Below are 18503 nucleotides of genomic sequence, written 5' to 3' on the forward strand. Positions count from 1 at the left end.
CCAAAAAGTGCAATAACACTACACAGAATGCAGATAATCTTAGTCACCCAGTACTGCAGCTGTAGCATTCTTCCAGGAAAGACAGCTGCTCGCTTTTCATTTTGCAGACAGACTATACATCTCCAGCATTTCGTGTCCAGTTCTTTTATGTGAGTAGACAAAAATAACTTCATTGAGCTCTTGTTTATATAGTGGAGTTATTTTCTGCTTACGGTATGAGTGCTTATTTGCAATTGTTAAGTGGGCTATTATGCAAAAATATTGAACAGCTGAAGCTCTCAACTGTCTACCACACAGAAGAGCCTATGACAAGTGTAAAATGCTTCAATGTGTATTCAATGTCAGTTTCATTGTCTCCACTATTACTGGCTAGAATATTTTTCCCAACTTGATGGGTGTCAAATGTATCGCCCCAGCCTTCGCTCTGTCAACATGAGAAGAGGCCAAGAGACTATTGTCTCCCTCTGCAACAGAATCATGTCATCTATGTGATACTGAACTCCAGATAGCTCCACATAAAACAAGCAAAGCATAAGAGCAGAGTACTGTTCTAGACTTGAACAGGGTCAATCCCACTCAATTGGACATACTGTCACCCACTTTGGAAGGTATACTGTAGATGTGTGGTAAGGAGCTCCACTCAGTGCAGTGCAGCAGTTCCTGAATGGAAGAGATCTATGCAGTCTACCAGTAACATAATCAATGATTAGAGAAGTGCAGTCTCTTACTGGTCAATTACTGATTTGCCTCCAAGTGACTACAACAAAATTACATGGCTTCACAATATGATACACAGCATCAAGGTACTGCATTTACCCATCCAATTCCTTTCCAGACAACACAGCAAAGGTCCCTGACACCTGAAACAAATTGTATATTTCCCAACAACTGATTGTATGAATGTATTTTACACTTAACAGCTGCAAATAAGCTCTCATTTAATAAAATGAGAATAACTTCGCTATATAAACAAGAGTTCAATGAAGTTATTTTGTCTACTCACATAAGAGAGCTGGACCGGAAACTGCTGGGGAGGTGGAACTAGTCTGCAAAATGGAGAGCGGTCAGCACTTGTGGTGGGGGAATTTGCATTTCCCGGAATAATGCTACAGCTGCCATCAGGTTGACTAAGAATCAGTTTCTTCTGGCAACATAGAACAGTGTGCAGAGATGTACATAGATTCATTCTCTGTGTGTTCTTTGCATTAGTATTATTACTACATCATATCGGTATCCCACGTAATGTCAATGCACTTCGTGGAAAATAAACATACCCGGGAATGTCTGTGCATTGCGTCGCCAATGATTCGTAAGTCAGGTTGCAAAAGGTCTGTGTAACTTTGTGAAACATCCTGTAGTTGCTTCTTGTGATGTAGTGGGATAGTTTGAATGAGGAATCACTTGTACCTCATCAATTGGCAGACTTATGAAAGAGGGAAGTTCATGACCACCATCCGGCAATCTACCTTCCCTCACACTTCTACAATCCACCCTTTTAAACCCACAGATCACAATTTATCCCTTAATAAGTCTGTACTGCACTTATGTGTGGTACTCACATTTAATATTTGTTCTTAACCCACTTTGCTTAACAGTAAACATTAATTTCACACCATCAAAACACTATTTTTAAGAACACATAATTTCTCCATCCTCTACAACGTGGAAATTCATTGTCCTACAGACAAAATGAATACAGCCTTCTTAGTATGAAATTTAATATAGTTTAATCTTGTACTGGGACTCATTTTTGATAAAAACTGTGGTCTTCAAGACATTAAAGAGAAACATAAAAAGGTGAAGTTTAAATAATCCCCCTCCCCTCACTCATGGCACTCCCTCCTACCACTGTACAAAAATTTACATCTACATGATTCTCCTCCTCTTCCCTCCCCCCCAACCCACTTTTCCTTCACTGACTGCACTAGTAAGCAGCATCTTCAAAAATCTTCAAAATGTCCTGTGTAGGATGAGCCAGGGCATTTTCGTGGAGCAAAATATGTCCTCCTGGACAGCTACCTCTGACACTTTGTCTTAAAACAGCCTCATGTATCTGCATCAGATTTCAGTAGCATGCTTCTGTGACTGTTTCCCCTTTACGAGCTAGTCTCTTTGCGTCACATGTGGCTTTCTCAAGAAAACTCTCAGGATCACATGCCCGATAAAGTATGGGTTTTTGCCTTTCTCAGCAATGATGAATCCCCACATTTCCATTGCTTGCATTGCTCCTATGTCTCAGGGATACATTGCCCACTAATCTACAGCAATTAGATGGCTAAAGAGTCATCTTTATCGGTCTGACACAGGTGCAATGTTTCCGCAACTTCCTTGGTTTGGTTAACTTTCGAATGGATGTGAGCAGTTAGAGCTCAAGTGGTTAAAAACATCATACGAATCCTGAAATTTGATCTGCTACTGATTTTTGCTTTCTCTACTGTTACCACGATTGTGGTACACCAGTCTTCGAGCACTGGGGCCTCCACTCCTTGACAAAGAGATGGTCTGCCACTTCATTCTTCATTATTCAGACTTGTTTGACCATACTAAAAGTGACTGTGCCAACAACTACTGTGTCATACAATGGTGTGTTGTTGTCACACATTTCCACCAACTCAGCACAAATTATTGCAGTGTTGTCCCCCCACAAATGAAGGAAACGGATCACCACTTAATACTCTGATTTATCAATGTTCTGTGCTATTTTGCTTTGGCTTCCCTAGCAGCACACTATGGCACTGTGGCACAGGGATTTCAATGTGCACCAGGCCTTCAGATATACATCTGCAAACAAACAAAAAATTAATTAAATAACATTATTTTTTGGATAACAATTAAAACTTGATGACTACACCTTGTATTCAGTCGCATTTGTGTGTCTATCAAAGACATTTGCACAGATGCTGCCCAACTTAAAGAATATACACACACACACAGTTAGTCGTAAGTACCTCCAGTGACACAGAAGATTAAATGCAAAAACTATGAGACAACCAGAAAATATGTATGTTCCAGATGATAGAACATCTCTCAAAATTTCGATTTTGTAATACAATTTATTTGAGATTCTGACAAATTATCACACACACACACACACACACACACACACACACACACACACACACATGTACACACACTCCACCTTCCGTGCTGACTGTTTCAGCTGGCTTGTTTCCTTCTAACCACATAATCAGCCTGTCTCACGAAGTGTGTTATACCACCCATGGATTGTTTTATCTGTTCGAGATTTCACTTGGTATTTGGCACAAGATTACTGAACTGTCACAAGCAATACATATTTAGTGAATTTGAGGGAACAAAAAGCATGCATTGCTCCACTGCATGCCATGTGCTGACACATTTGCCCCCTAATATTCTGTAAATACACCACAGTGCATATTACAAATAAAAACCTAGAGACCACGACCGCATGTCATCTGTATCATGTGCTTCGATAACATACTCCATGTTGTTTTCTGACTGAAAAGTGTAATTAATTCACAGAAAATAAGATAACTACATATGAATAGTTTCAGGCTTTTATGTTTAAAATTATATGAAGCCAAGAACTTATGAACAGAGGAAATTAATCAGTGTTATTATGTGCACTCTCCTTAATCTCTGAAAATCTACAACTACAACTACATACCTACTACGCAAGGAACCTTTCGGTGCATGATAGGGGTATCTTGTACCACTATCAGTCATTCCTGTTCCAGTTCCACTCACAAATGGAGTGAAGGAAAAACAACTGTCTATATGCTTCCATATGAGCACGAACTTCTCTTACTTGTCTTCACTGTTCTTATACAAAATGTATCCTGGCTTCTTTGTACGTCTTGTAGATTTTGTGCCGTTGTCTTCTAAACCGCCAGAGGAACTTATGAATCATTCAATATATTACACATACAAAAATTAACACTGATTGAAGATTTATGCTGGTAGTTTAATTCAGTTATGCTCATACTGGAAAGACTGTTCAGATTTTGTTCGTGTGTACATATTAAATGAAAGATTATATACGCTATTCCAGGCTTTCCTAAAAGTAGAGAATAAGATATGAAAAATAAGAATACAATGCTCATTGACATGAACAAATAAAAAGAACAAATTATGTAAGTCTGCAGGCTTTCATGGCCGTTGTCACTGAAATTAAAATCTTCTGGGTTATTAGGCCGCGTCCTGTTTCTTCTAAAATGTTTAGAATTTTAGAAGAAACATGACGTGGCCTAATAACCCAGAAGATTTTAATTTCAAGAATAAATTAGTTGCATCACTGGACACATTTGGAATATTCTGCTTGACTGGAGTAAAATGAAAAATAATTAGTTGAACACTGGATCCATTAGGAATATTGTGATTAGTAAAAGCAATCATGGCTTGGTTCCAAGTAAGGAAAAATTACATCAAGTGCAGAGCAAAAAGAAAATAATGTAATGGATTAATGTCATACCTCCCATCCTGACTATCACTGGTTGGCATTGGAGAACGCATACAGTATTTAATTGTGGCAAGCCACGACCGCATGTCATCTGTATCATGTGCTTCGATAACATACTCCATGTTGTTTTCCGCCTGCAAAGTGTAATCAAATCACAGAAAATAAGATAACTACATATGAATAGTTTCAGGCTTTTATGTTTAAAATTATATGAAGCCAAGAACTTATGAACAGAGGAAATTAATCAGTGTTATTATGTGCACTCTCCTTAATCTCTGAAAATCTACAACTACAACTACATACCTACTACGCAAGGAACCTTTCGGTGCATGATAGGGGTATCTTGTACCACTATCAGTCATTCCTGTTCCAGTTCCACTCACAAATGGAGTGAAGGAAAGACAACTGTCTATATGCTTCCATATGAGCACGAATTTCTCTTACTTGTCTTCACTGTTCTTATACAAAATGTATCCTGGCTGCAGTAATATCACTCTGCAGCCAACTGCAAATGTCGCTTCTTCACAATTTTCTGAATAGTGTTTCATGAAAAGAACACCATATTCCCTCCAAGGATTCCCATTCATGTTCACAAAGCATTTTTCTACCACTAGTGCTCTGTATGTGATCTCCTTTATAGATGAGCTACATTTCCTTAGAACTCTCCTAATGAATCAGAGTCAACCGTTCACTTTCCCTGCTTCTGACCTTAAGCGCTCTTTCCACTTCATATTGCTTTGTAACATTACGCCTAGATATGTAATTGACGTGACTGGGTCACGCAGTATATTGCTAACACTATATTTGAAGATTAAGAGAATTATTTTTTCCTACTCATCTGCATTAACTTAAATTTTTCTTCATTTAGAGCAAGCTGCCACTTATTAAACTAAGTCATCCTGTGTCCTACAATCATCCAAGGATGACACTTTGCCGTACACCGAGCATTGCCAGCATACAGTCGCGGATTGCTGCTCGCCCTATCCATCAGACCATTTTGTACATACAGAGCAGTCAGAAGCAGTCTGAAAAGCTTGTAAGGATGTTGTAGTCGAGGTTATGCAGGAAAATAATTGTAAAAGAAAACACTTGATACTTGGCACCATTTCCAATTTATTTACGTTGAAGTTAGCCAATCAGGTCGTCAGGTGCACAAATTAAAGCAGCCTGCCAGAGACAGGGTCACCAAACTTGTTCTTCATTTGGTTTCCCCAGACCAAACAAACATAGCTTTTGCTCACCTATGTTACATTTATCACTTCTGAAAAAGACACATTTCAGAAATAATGAGCATTTGAACAAACGGTAACTCACTAGTCCATAGATGTCTGTGCATTATTGCATTATTGTGCATGCAAGTGCTTGAATTTGAGCACACAACAACCTGATTGGCTAACTTCAATGCTAATTAACTCAGAAATGGTGCGACACGTCACATTTTTTCTTAACAATTATTTCTCAGCACAATCCCTCTGAAACACCCTTGCAAGTTTTTCAGACTGTTTCTGACCACCAAGTAGAGAAAGGGCAGTACTAACACACTTCCCTAAGGCATTCCGGATGATACACCCCCGTCTCTGATGAACAATTGCCATCCAAACAACGTACTGATTTCTATTACTTAAGAAGTCTTTGAGAAACTCCCATATCTGGGAACCTTTTCTGTACACTTGGACCTTCATTAACAGTCTACAGTGGGGCAGTGTGTCACATGTTTTCCGAAAATCTAGAAACACGGAATCTGCTTGTTGCCCTTCATCCAAAGTTTGGGGGATACCATGCGAGAAAAGGTCGTGTTGAGTTTCACATGAGCACTGCTTTCTAAATCTGTGCTGCTTTGTGGACAAAACCCTTTCTGTCTAGAGGAAATTTATTATATTTCATCTTATAATACACACACGAATTCTGCAACAAACCAATGTAAAGGGTATTGGTCTGTAATTTTGTAGATCTGTTTGTTTATTCTTCTTAAATACAGAAGTCACCTGAGCTTTTTTTTTTTTTTCAAATGGTTTGCAACTTGTTTTCAACTCTTTCAGTTGCTTCTCTACACCAGCGATGCCATTACAATGTCCTCTACATGGGAGTCAGTACAATGGTCAAATGATGGTATATCTGTATGATCTACCTGTGTGAATGATTTCTTAAACACAAAATTTAAAACTTCAGCTTTTCTTTTGCTGTCCTCTAACCCACTTAGTGATTTTACATAGGACCAGAATTATCTTAGGTTCTCGGCAAGATTTTTCACTAATGTATGACAGTGGAAGTTGTTGTACACTTCATGCATTGATCTTTTTATAGGTACATGGATTTCTACTAACTTTTGAGTGCATTCTTTCTGAACTGAGATTGCAACAGTCACTGCTTCCTCAACACTTTCTAAATTTTGTTATTAAACCACAGTGGTTTTTTCCATCCTGAATCCACTTACTTAGCACATAATTCTCCAGTGTGTGATTCACAATCAGTTTAAACTCTTCCCACAATAGCTCTATGTGTATTATATTGAAGCTAAATTATCTAAGTAGGATGCTAACAACTGATTGCCTGCTCTTTCCATCAATGACACTCTACTAGCCTTCTTGATGGATTTATTAACTTTAATAACCATCATCATTACGATGACATGATCACTAATTCCTGTCTCTATATTGATAGTCGATAATGTCGGGCCTGTTTGTACCTATAAGTGTTTAAATATTTTCACTGGCTGTGGGTTGCTGAACTAGCTGTGTGAAGCAGTTTTCTAAAAACAATCAATCACTTTCATTTATAGTATAAGGATATAACAGAGATTGCAGATATGTTTGAAGCAGCAATACACACATCCTCCAGCATGTGATTCTCAGATGTTTGCACAGTATGTCTGTATATGTAGACATACATTAAAATTTTTTTGAAATTCTAACGAGTATGGAAGTAAAACAAAAGAACCATGAAACAACAAAATAACTTATGATTAATTTTATGTGGAACACACAGTGTACATGTTATTTTAAAGAAATAATAAAGTGAAGTAGTTTCAACACACATTATAAAATTAATAAAACTTCAAAAGCACATATGGATCCTCCTTTATCTGTACCAGTATATCTTAAGAATATAAATATGCTGATAATGCCAATCTTTTGTTTTTGTCTTTCAAAGTGAGAAATCTATTTGACCGTCTTTGTACCAAACATTCATATGTATCCTTCAAGCAACTGTGCTGTGTTGTGCTTGTGCACCTCTGCAAGCTCACTGGCTAAGCGGGTGAATGTCAGACTACAAATTCAAATGTCCAAGGTTCAATTCTCAGTTGGTCCTAGTATATTTTTTCTGTTACTGGTCACTTCTTTCACCTCTAGCAATGATTTATATTAATAATGTGAAGTTGTACCAAGGTACTAAGCAGAGTCCGTGCAGATCTCTGTATCTACTAAGATTAATTTGTTTTAGTCATCAGATGTACTACTAATGTAATATAATATTACACAACATGCCAAAAAAAAAAAAAAAATAAGAGTGCTGGCCAATAAATTGCAACATCAGGAAACATAGCAAATAATGAAATTTTAGTCATTGGGCATATACAAGGCTAATACAGAAAGTAAGGTTACAAGACTTTTTTGAAGTACAAAAAATGAATTTATTTTAATACAACTTACATGCATTGTAGTATAGATCTTGCATTATTTTTCCACATAATCACCATTTACCTCAATACATTTTGTCATCTGTGGAACGAGTTTTTTGGTGCCTGTGTCATAGACATCTCCTGCTGCCTTTTTCAACCAGTTCTTCAGTTCGATTTTCACCTCGTCGTCGATGGAAAAGTGTTTTCTATTAAGGTGTTCCTTCAATTTAGTGAACAGATGATAGTCACTAGGTGTGAGATCGGGGCTGTGAAAGGGGTAACTTAGAACATCCCACATGAAGTCAACAACTCTTGTGTTGCATGGGCAGTGTGGGATGCACGTTGTCATGGAGACAGACTACCATTGTCAGCATCCTGTGACATTTGTTTTGTATGGCTCTGCAAAGTTTCTTCATGACCTCACAATATCTTGCAGCACTTATTGTTTCACCTCTTTACAAAACAATGAGCAGAACTTTTCTGTCCCAAAACAATGACACCATGATTTTCCTGAGTCTTTGCTGATTTCTGAATTTTTTGGCTGAAGAAGAATGAGGAAGGTGCCACTGCACTGATTGCCTTTTGCTCTCTGGAATATGGTGATAAGTTTCATCTCCTGTCACTACGGAGTTGTGAAAAGCCTCCACTTCAGTCTCAAAACAGTCAAGTTATTCAGAAGCGACACTGACTCTGTTAATTTTGTAACGTTTGGTAAGAATCATGGGCACCCATCGCGCACACACCTTGTGATAATTCACTCAATCAGTCAAGATTTCATGAATAACAGTTCAGGCAAACTACAAACAGGTCATCAACTGTCAAATGGTGACCAGAGAGAAAATGTTCTTCAATTATCAGTACCACATCATCAGTCACAACAGACAGCCTTCACTTCTGTCTTCATCGTGAATTTCTGTCCTTCCAAAATGAAATTCTATACCCATTGCCTTGACATTACCTCCTCTAAATAAACTGAAACAATTTCGTGATAATCTCAGCAGCGTTCATGCTCTTTAGGTAGTGAATTACATCACACATTTTGCACTTGGTGGGAGCTGGAATGCAAACGCTCATTTCTAACAGTCACCACAACACTAATCGATGAGCTATTGATAGTTGGGAATGCTCATTCCTTCCGTTGGCTTTTCGCTACATGGCAGTGGCACCAACTTTCCCACTGACATTTCATGCTAAAGCTACATGCCTAGTAACCTTAGCTTCTGGATAACACTCGTATAGTGTAGCTATCCTATACAATGAGCATGCATGATTAAACAGCGTGCACCTCCACAGCTTGTCTAAAGAGGTCATCTCACATCAGCACAGACAGAGGCAGCAAGCACTGTGCCATATGCAAACAGCCGTACATAAGCTGGCACGCCATGCCTTTGGCTCCTCTAATGTTTTCATGATTGTGACATAATTCGTTGTTAGACTGTGCATTAATACAAACCCTAGTTTTGTGTGTAACTATTACTACATCAGTCAGTATATCTGTATTTTCCTTTATGTGGAATTGAATTAAAAGTTGGTTAATGCAAATTCTAATATCGTGTTTGTGCAACATTAAAATATTTTTGGTGATGAGTACGGTATTCTAATCAGCGTGTTTCATTTCATAGTTCACTATGGTCAATATGTTGGTGGAAGAAATTCTTCATTCTCCAGTTAAACAGCAGCGAACTCTCACCAACCAGCAGCAGGCTCTCTCCACGGCACTAAACAATTTCGCAGCTTCGTCAACATGCCACGGTTCACTGCCGTTGTCGCAACCCCCACCGTTCCTCCATATAATGATACTGCGGAGGATTGGGACGCATACGAAAAATGCCTTCAGCAACATTTCCAAGCTTTTGGTGTCACTGACCCCAACTTGTGTAAGGCTTTTTTCTGTCACGGATTTCTCCTTGTGTTTACCGCTTTTTGTGTCAGCTAGCTCCCCTGCAGGGACCTGTCAGTTTCTCTTCTGATTAAATGTGTCAGTTGCTCTCTAATTATCATTGCAAACATATTCATCTTATTGCTGCTCGCATGGAGTTCTACCATTGTCAAATGTGGATGCAACAGTCATACAGAGCTGAGCATCAGAACTTCACGGGCTTAGCCAACATTGCCAGTTTGTTAGTGAAGCTCACCGGAACTTGTATGCCGATTTGTTGGTTTGTGATGCTATTAATACGCTTGGTCGCCAATAGAGAAGTTCGTGAACACACTTTATGATGTGAAAATCCCTCTCTCACAGAGGTTTTGAACATTTCCTAGACTTTTGAAGTAGTTAAGGAAGCTGGAATTTGATTTGATTTATTGACCCACCTTTAAGCATTTTCGATACAATTGATGTCATCATTTTACATGCATTGTGTAGCTACATAATAAGTCAAAGAATGGAAAATCCAGGCTGGAATGTAAATATATTATTATAAGAGCAGTTACTACTCACCATATAGCAGAAGTGCTGAGTCAAAGATAGGCATGACAAAAAGACTGTCGGAAAATGAGTTTTCGGCCAACAAGGTTGTCAAAAATAGACAGCGCGTGCACACACACACAAATACACAAATGCAACCCTCCACACAAAACCACAGTCTCTGACATGAGTGTATGTGTGTGTGTGTTTGTTGTCCATTTCTGGGACACATTCAGTAAATCAGATAGAAGCTTGGTGTGAAGAAGCCTCCGTTGCATCTCATCCTCAGCCACCATCAGTGTCACACAAGCAGTTGCATGCTCCTCGTGCATTATGCTCCTATTGCTTTGTTCAACACAAGCAGGCCACGTGCCCAAAGTGTTGGGCAATGTGCGATCATTGTAAAATAAGGGACATATTGCGTCTGTTTGCAACTCTCAGTCTCATTCATCAGACATTAACATGGATGTGAACAGTATTTCCCAATTGATGGTAGCCCAAACAAACTTTACCTCGAAGTGAGTGTTATGGATAAAATGTTAAAAATGCAAGTAGACTTTGTTTAATTCTCAAATCTGTGTGGATCTCGGATCACTGGTCTCGTCCCATCTCTCGTCAGTTGATGAGTTACAACAAACAACAAAGGCTCATATTGGGACATTTTCTACTACCGTAGTGTATAAAGCAGTTGTTCAATCTTTTCACCTTTCTAGTGGTAGATGATGTCAACACTGAAACTTATTTGGGTTAGATGCCTTCTAAATTTTTGGATTCTCTATTTCTGATGAAGCACATCTGATATCAGATCGAGTTCCACAACAACAACAGGATGCGCTCTGCTCAGATTTTTCCTCACTGTTTTTGGTATGGTACCAATTTCAAGGCTCACAATGAAACCAATGGACGCCTCCATTTCTTTTTTTTCTTTTTTTCTTTTTCTTTTTTTTTTTTTTTTTTTTTTTGCCCACACAATCCCCCTTGCTTTATGGGAGCAAGTCACAGCAGAACTCAAGCAATTTACATCTTTGGTTATTGTTACGGCTGTCTCCTTTAGTTAATGGTCTACTCAGATGGTAGTTGTCGCATAATCTAATGGCAATCTTTGGCTCTGTGGTGATTTTAAAAAGTCTGTAAATTCAGTCTATTACTCATACCTATCCCTTACCCTGTCAACTCTTAGCTCGGCTTCCTGGGGACCAATATGTTTCCAAAACAGACTTGTCTGAAGCCTACTTGCAACTGTGTCTATGATGATTCCAAACGTATCCTCATAGTGAATACCCCCTTCGAGTTATACCAATATCAGACTTGCCCTCCAACTTAGCTTGTACCCCTGCTATTTTCAAATGATTTTTGGAGTGAGTCACAGCCTCTGTACCAGGACGCATTAACTACCTGGCTGATATTGTGATCTCTGGTTCCTTTACAGATGAACATTTGCACAATCTTCGTCCCTTGTTCATGGTGCTGCAGGCTACCAGGTTGAAATGTAACTCGGACAAACCACAATTTTTTCAGCCATCTATTGTCTACCTTGGTTTGAAGTCACGTTGAGGTGTCAAGCATTTATGCCAGCATCTCAATGTCACTGCGGCTCTGTCACATCCTACCAATGTCGCAGAGCTGCAGGCCTTTCTCATAAAGATAACATAATACCATAATTTTTTTCTGGATTTGACCACAGTGGCTCAGCCTCTTCATGCTCTCTTACATAAAGGTGTTACTTTTCAGTGGTCGCCCATCTGTGACAACGCTTTTACCTTGTTGAAGACACAGGCGGTTCCGAATGCCCTGTTGCATATGCTTCCAAAAAGCTGAATCAGGTGTAACAGCATTACTCCCTGATAGAAAACAAAGCTCTTGCTATTGTGTACACACTCAAAAAAAGTCGTGTTTTCCTCAACATTTCTAAATTTCATTTGATTACTGATCATAAACCTATGGTTTCTCTTTTCCATCCTTCACTGTCTCTTCTGGACAAAACAGACAATATCCTGTAACACTGGACTCTGTTTTCACCATGATATAACTATGAGATTCACTTTCACCCCATACAACAAGATGCTAATGCGGATTATCTTTCTCAGCTGCCAATCGGCCCCAATCCCGCATTTGATCAGGATGAACTTGTTGAGTTTCCATTCATAAATCGAAGCCCAAAATGTGGTGAATGGTTTTCCCATTACCGGTTCTCAAATTTTGGCGGGTGTCATGGCCGACTCTGTCTTGCCTAACATTGTTCAATTTGTACATCACACCCGACTGGGTAAATGACTGAGCCAAGCGTCAGATACTGTGTGTAATTATTATGCTCTCCGCCACTGCCTCTCAGTTCTTGATGGTCTGTTACTGTCAGCTACTGAAAAGTCAGCAACCAGGGTTCTGATCCCGTCCATCTTGTGGCAAGAGATCATGCGCACTCCCCACCTGGACCACTGGGGTATTTTTCGTACAAAATTGCTAGCCCACTGTCATGTGTTTTGGCTGGATATTGACAATGAAATCATGGCTATTGTGACAGCCTGCCTGCAGTGCACCACCTATCAGGCAGCACCACGGGCTCCTCTAACAGCGTGATAACCCCCCCCCCCCCCCCATCCACCCAGCAAATCGCCCCTGGGAGTGTACTTACACTAATTTTGCAGGTCTTTTCTTAACTCTTGCTGGCTTGTTGTAGTTGACACTTTCTCAAAATATCTTTATATGGTTTTTTACCCGTCCACATATATGACAACTATGGTCAAGGCCCTCAGAAAGATTTTTCCTTGGAAGGATTACAGTACGCACTTGTGATGGAAAATGGCCCGCAATTTGTGTATCAGGATTTTAAAGATTTCTGTGCAAATAGCGGCATTTGACATGTTATGTCTCATCAATTTCACTCTCAGTCAAATGGTGAGGCAGAGTGGCTGGTCCATACTTTCAAAACTCAGATGGAAAAAATACATCCCACCATCTTCTCTTCAAGTCCTTGATAGGTTCTTGAGGTTATATACATTCACCCCAGTAGCCCAGTGCAGCTTCTTCACGACCACCAGCCCTGTACACTGCTTGATCTGCTCCAGCCGGCATCCAGCCACCTGCTGGTACCCACATTGCAGGGGTTCCAAATGAGCTGCCGCCTCTGCATCGTGCGCACATCTGACTGCTTTGCACCCCGGCACTACGACCAGCTTCACCCGTGCACGACTGGCCACAACCGCCTCCACTGTCCATGCAGACCACTGTGGCATGGTCTACAACCTTTTCAGCTCCTGTGTCATCTTTGTTCTGCGTGCCATAGCTGCTGGCCAGAGTAGTTATGGCTGTGCTGACCCCATCTCTGTGACTAAGAGGGTTAAAACAATGGAACTGGAAAATTACAGACCAATATCCCTAACATTGGTCTGCTGCAGAACCCCTGAACATATTATCAGTTCAAATATAATAAATTTTCCTGATGCCAAGAAGCTTATGTCCAAGAATCAGCATGGTTTTAGAAAGCATTGCTCATGCAAAACTTAGCTTGCCTTTCTCTCACATGACATATTGTGCACTATGGATGAAGAGCAACAGGAAGAGTCCACATTTATAGATTTCTGGAAAGCATTTGCCCCATTGCACACTGTTAACAAGGGTACATGCAACTGTAATGGGTTCCAACATACACTTCTGGAAATGGAAAAAAGAACACATTGACACCGGTGTGTCAGACCCACCATACTTGCTCCGGACACTGCGAGAGGGCTGTACAAGCAATGATCACACGCACGGCACAGCGGACACACCAGGAACCGCGGTGTTGGCCGTCGAATGGCGCTAGCTGCGCAGCATTTGTGCACCGCCGCCGTCAGTGTCAGCCAGTTTGCCGTGGCATACGGAGCTCCATCGCAGTCTTTAACACTGGTAGCATGCCGCGACAGCGTGGACGTGAACCGTATGTGCAGTTGACTGACTTTGAGCGAGGGCATATAGTGGGCATGCGGGAGGCCGGGTGGACGTACCGCCGAATTGCTCAACACGTGGGGCGTGAGGTCTCCACAGTACATCGATGTTGTCGCCAGTGGTCTGCGGAAGGTGCACGTGCCCGTCGACCTGGGACCGGACCGCAGCGACGCACGGATGCACGCCAAGACCGTAGGATCCTACGCAGTGCCGTAGGGGACCGCACCGCCACTTCCCAGCAAATTAGGGACACTTTTGCTCCTGGGGTATCGGCGAAGACCATTCGCAACCGTCTCCATGAAGCTGGGCTACGGTCCCGCACACCGTTAGGCCGTCTTCCGCTCACGCCCCAACATCGTGCAGCCCGCCTCCAGTGGTGTCGCGACAGGCGTGAATGGAGGGACGAATGGAGACGTGTCGTCTTCAGCGATGAGAGTCGCTTCTGCCTTGGTGCCAATGATGGTCGTATGCGTGTTTGGCGCCGTGCAGGTGAGCGCCACAATCAGGACTGCATACGACCGAGGCACACAGGGCCAACACCCGGCATCATGGTGTGGGGAGCGATCTCCTACACTGGCCGTACACCACTGGTGATCGTCGAGGGGACACTGAATAGTGCACGGTACATCCAAACCGTCATCGAACCCATCGTTCTACCATTCCTAGACCGGCAAGGGAACTTGCTGTTCCAACAGGACAATGCACGTCCGCATGTATCCCGTGCCTCCCAACGTGCTCTAGAAGGTGTAAGTCAACTACCCTGGCCAGCAAGATCTCCGGATCTGTCCCCCATTGAGCATGTTTGGGACTGGATGAAGCGTCGTCTCACGCGGTCTGCACGTCCAGCACGAACGCTGGTCCAACTGAGGCGCCAGGTGGAAATGGCAATGCAAGCCGTTCCACAGGACTACATCCAGCATCTCTACGATCGTCTCCATGGGAGAATAGCAGCCTGCATTGCTGTGAAAGGTGGATATACACTGTACTAGTGCCGACATTGTGCATGCTCTGTTGCCTGTGTCTATGTGCCTGTGGTTCTGTCAGTGTGATCATGTGATGTATCTGACCCCAGGAATGTGTCAATAAAGTTTCCCCTTCCTGGGACAATGAATTCACGGTGTTCTTATTTCAATTTCCAGGAGTGTATGAGGGTGGCTTAAAGACTTTTTAAGTTATAGAACCCAGTACATTGTCTTCGAAGGCAAGTGTTCATCAGACACTAGGGTATCGTCAGGAGTGCCCCGAGGAGTGTGATAGGACTGCTATTGTTTTCTGTATACATAAATGACGGCAGCAACCTGAAGTTGTTTACTAATAATGCTGTGGTGTGTGGCAAGGTGTCCAAGTTTAGTGACTTTAGGGGGATACAATATGACTTGACCACATTTCTAGTAGTTGTGATGGATGGCAGCTAGCTCTGAATGTAGAAAAGTGTCAGTTAATGCAGACAAGTAGGTAAAACAAATCTGTAATGTTTGGGTACAGCATTAGTAGTTTTGCTTCTCGACTCAAGTTATGTCATTTAAGTTTCTAGGCATAAAATGAAGTGACGTGAAATGGAATGAGCACGAGAGGATAGTGATAGGGAAGGTGAATGATCGACTTTGGTTTATTGGGAGAATTTTAGGAAAGTGTGGTTAGTCTGTAAAGGAGGCTGTGTACAAGATGCTAGTGCAACCTATTCTTGAATGCTGCCCGAGTGTTTGGGAACCTTATCAGGTCGGGTAAAAGGATAGTGATTCTGAGGTGAACAGCTAGATTTGTTACTGGTAGGTTTGAACAACATCAAATGTTACAGAGAGGCTTCGGGAACCCAAACGGGAATCCCCAGAGGGAAGATGATGTTCTTTTCAAAGAAAACTGCTAAGAAAATTTAGAGAAATGGCATTTGATGCTGACTGCAGAATGATCCTACTGCTGCCACGAAGATAAGGTATGAGAAATCAGGGTTCATACAGAGGCGTGTAGACAGTTGTTTTTCCCTTGCTTGATTTGTGAGTTGAACAGGAAAGGAAGTGACTAGCAGTGGACAGGGTACCCTCCATCACATGCCGCATGGTGGCTTGCTGAGAAACTATGTAGATGTAGACATGTAAACCAGTGCTGGTCACGTTATGTACCCGAGGGCAGCTCATTTTCTCACTGCAGGTGCAGGGCCCACACAACAATGACAAATGAAATCTGACAATGTTCGTTCTCTCGGAGCCTCCACACAGGTACGTTCGTCTCGGCGCTGTAAACTGAACTGGGACTCGCCTGAAAAGATAATGCAATGCCAGTTCTGAGTCCTGGGCACCGCTGCTGGCACGCCTTCCCTGGTGCTGCGTCAAGGAAAGCCACTACAATGGTTGCTATGCTGACTGTCCTGGATACTCCAGATGTCTTCAAACCGACCGTGTGAATACCTGTGTTGGTGCAAAGAAGCACATTTTCTGGCTTAAGATACATAATGTGGCTGTACAATTCTGAATGACTGAGCAAACAAAATCTGTCCTCGTAGGTCATATTCACAAACACTGCACAGATCCTACATGGAATTTAGATTGGGCCTCCTGAACACTTGGATTCCACGATCACGTGACAGTCTTGAGATCCCAACCAATATGGGCAGCAATCTCTACATCTATATCTATACTTTGGAAACCACCGTGAGGTGCACGGCAGAGAGTATGTCCCACTATACCAGATGTTAAGTGTTTCTTCCTGTTCCATTTCTATACAGAGCACAGGAAGAATTACTGTTTCAATGCCTCTATGCACACATTAATTATTCTAATCTTATCCTTACGATCCCTGAGGGAGTGATACATAGTGGGTTGTTGCATATTCATAAAGTCATCATTTAAAACTGGTTCTTGAAACTTTGTTGATAGACTTTCTCAGGATAATTTACATCTAGCTTCACAAGTCTTCCAGCTCAGTTCCTTCTGTATCTCTGTGACACTCTGCCACAAATCAAACAAACTTCTAACCATCCGTGGTGCCCTTCTCTGTATACATTAAGTATCTTCTGTTAGTCTTATGTGGTATGGGTCCCAAACATTTGAGCAATGTTCTAGAACCTGTTGCACGAGTGATTTGTAAGCACTGAAGTTATTTCTACATCTGACGATGACTCTCCGTGCAAGATGCCAAAATATTCTCAGTCCAGTCACAAATTTCATTTGATACCTCATATGCTCATATGATCGTACTTTTGACAATAAGTGTAGGTGTGATACTGAGCCAAATGCTTTTCGAAAATCGAGAAATACTGCATCTGTCTGACTGCCTTGACAGAAATCTTTCAGTATGTCATGTAAGAAAAGTGATTTTCTGTTCAAAATACCTCATTAGGTCTGAACACAAAAGATGTTCTAATATTTTACAACAAATTGATGTCAAGGGTATTGGACAGGAGTTTTGTGGACAACTTCTGCTATCCTCCTTGTAGACGGGTGTGACCTGCGCCTTTTTCCAATACTGGGCACAGTTTTTTGTTCGAAAGATCTACTATAGATTACAGTGAGAAGAGGGGCTAACTGAGATACAAATTCAATACAGAACCCGAAAGGAATTCCATCTGACCCTGTAGCTTTGATCAATTTTAATGATTTCAGCTGTTTCTCAGCACCACTGACACTAATACTTATTTCATTCATCCTTTCAGTGTACAAAGGCTAAATTGGGGCAATTCTGCTGGGATATCCTCGGTACAGGAACATCTGAAAATGGAGTTAAGCATTTCAGCTATTGCTTTGCTTCCCCCAATTTCAGTTCCTGTCTCATTCAATAGGGCCTGGACACTAACTTCAATGCCACTAACTTTGGGTTTTGAGAAAAATCATTTGACAATATTCTGCTATGGTAGTCATTGAAGGCATCATGCACTGCTCTCTTGACAAACATGTTTCATTCAGCATCTCTCTATCTATAGCCCAACACTTTGTTTCACACCTATTACACAGTGCCATCTGTTTCTTTATAGTGACTGTATACCATGGAGCTTCCCTCCCATTGTGAACTATTCTACTGGGTACATATCAATCCAGTGCATGGTCAATTACTCTTTTAAACTTGAGTCATAGTTTCTCTCCATGCTCCTGCCCTGTGCTGAAAGTTTCACATTCCTCACT

The 18503-nt window shown here is 41.3% G+C and overlaps 1 protein-coding gene across 1 annotated transcript in view; it reads right to left on the reverse strand.

Annotated features, from left to right (window-relative positions):
• LOC126203322 (SH2B adapter protein 2-like) overlaps window positions 1–18503 on the reverse strand; it is a 91502-nt gene that overhangs the window by 41194 nt on the left and 31805 nt on the right. Inside the window, exon 3 of the mRNA XM_049937589.1 lies at window positions 4451–4572. Coding sequence (XP_049793546.1) covers window positions 4451–4572 — 122 coding nt within the window. The remainder of the gene's footprint in view (window positions 1–4450; window positions 4573–18503) is intronic.

This window comes from Schistocerca nitens, chromosome 9, assembly GCF_023898315.1.
Source record: "Schistocerca nitens isolate TAMUIC-IGC-003100 chromosome 9, iqSchNite1.1, whole genome shotgun sequence".
NCBI classification, from domain to species: Eukaryota; Metazoa; Arthropoda; class Insecta; order Orthoptera; family Acrididae; genus Schistocerca; species Schistocerca nitens.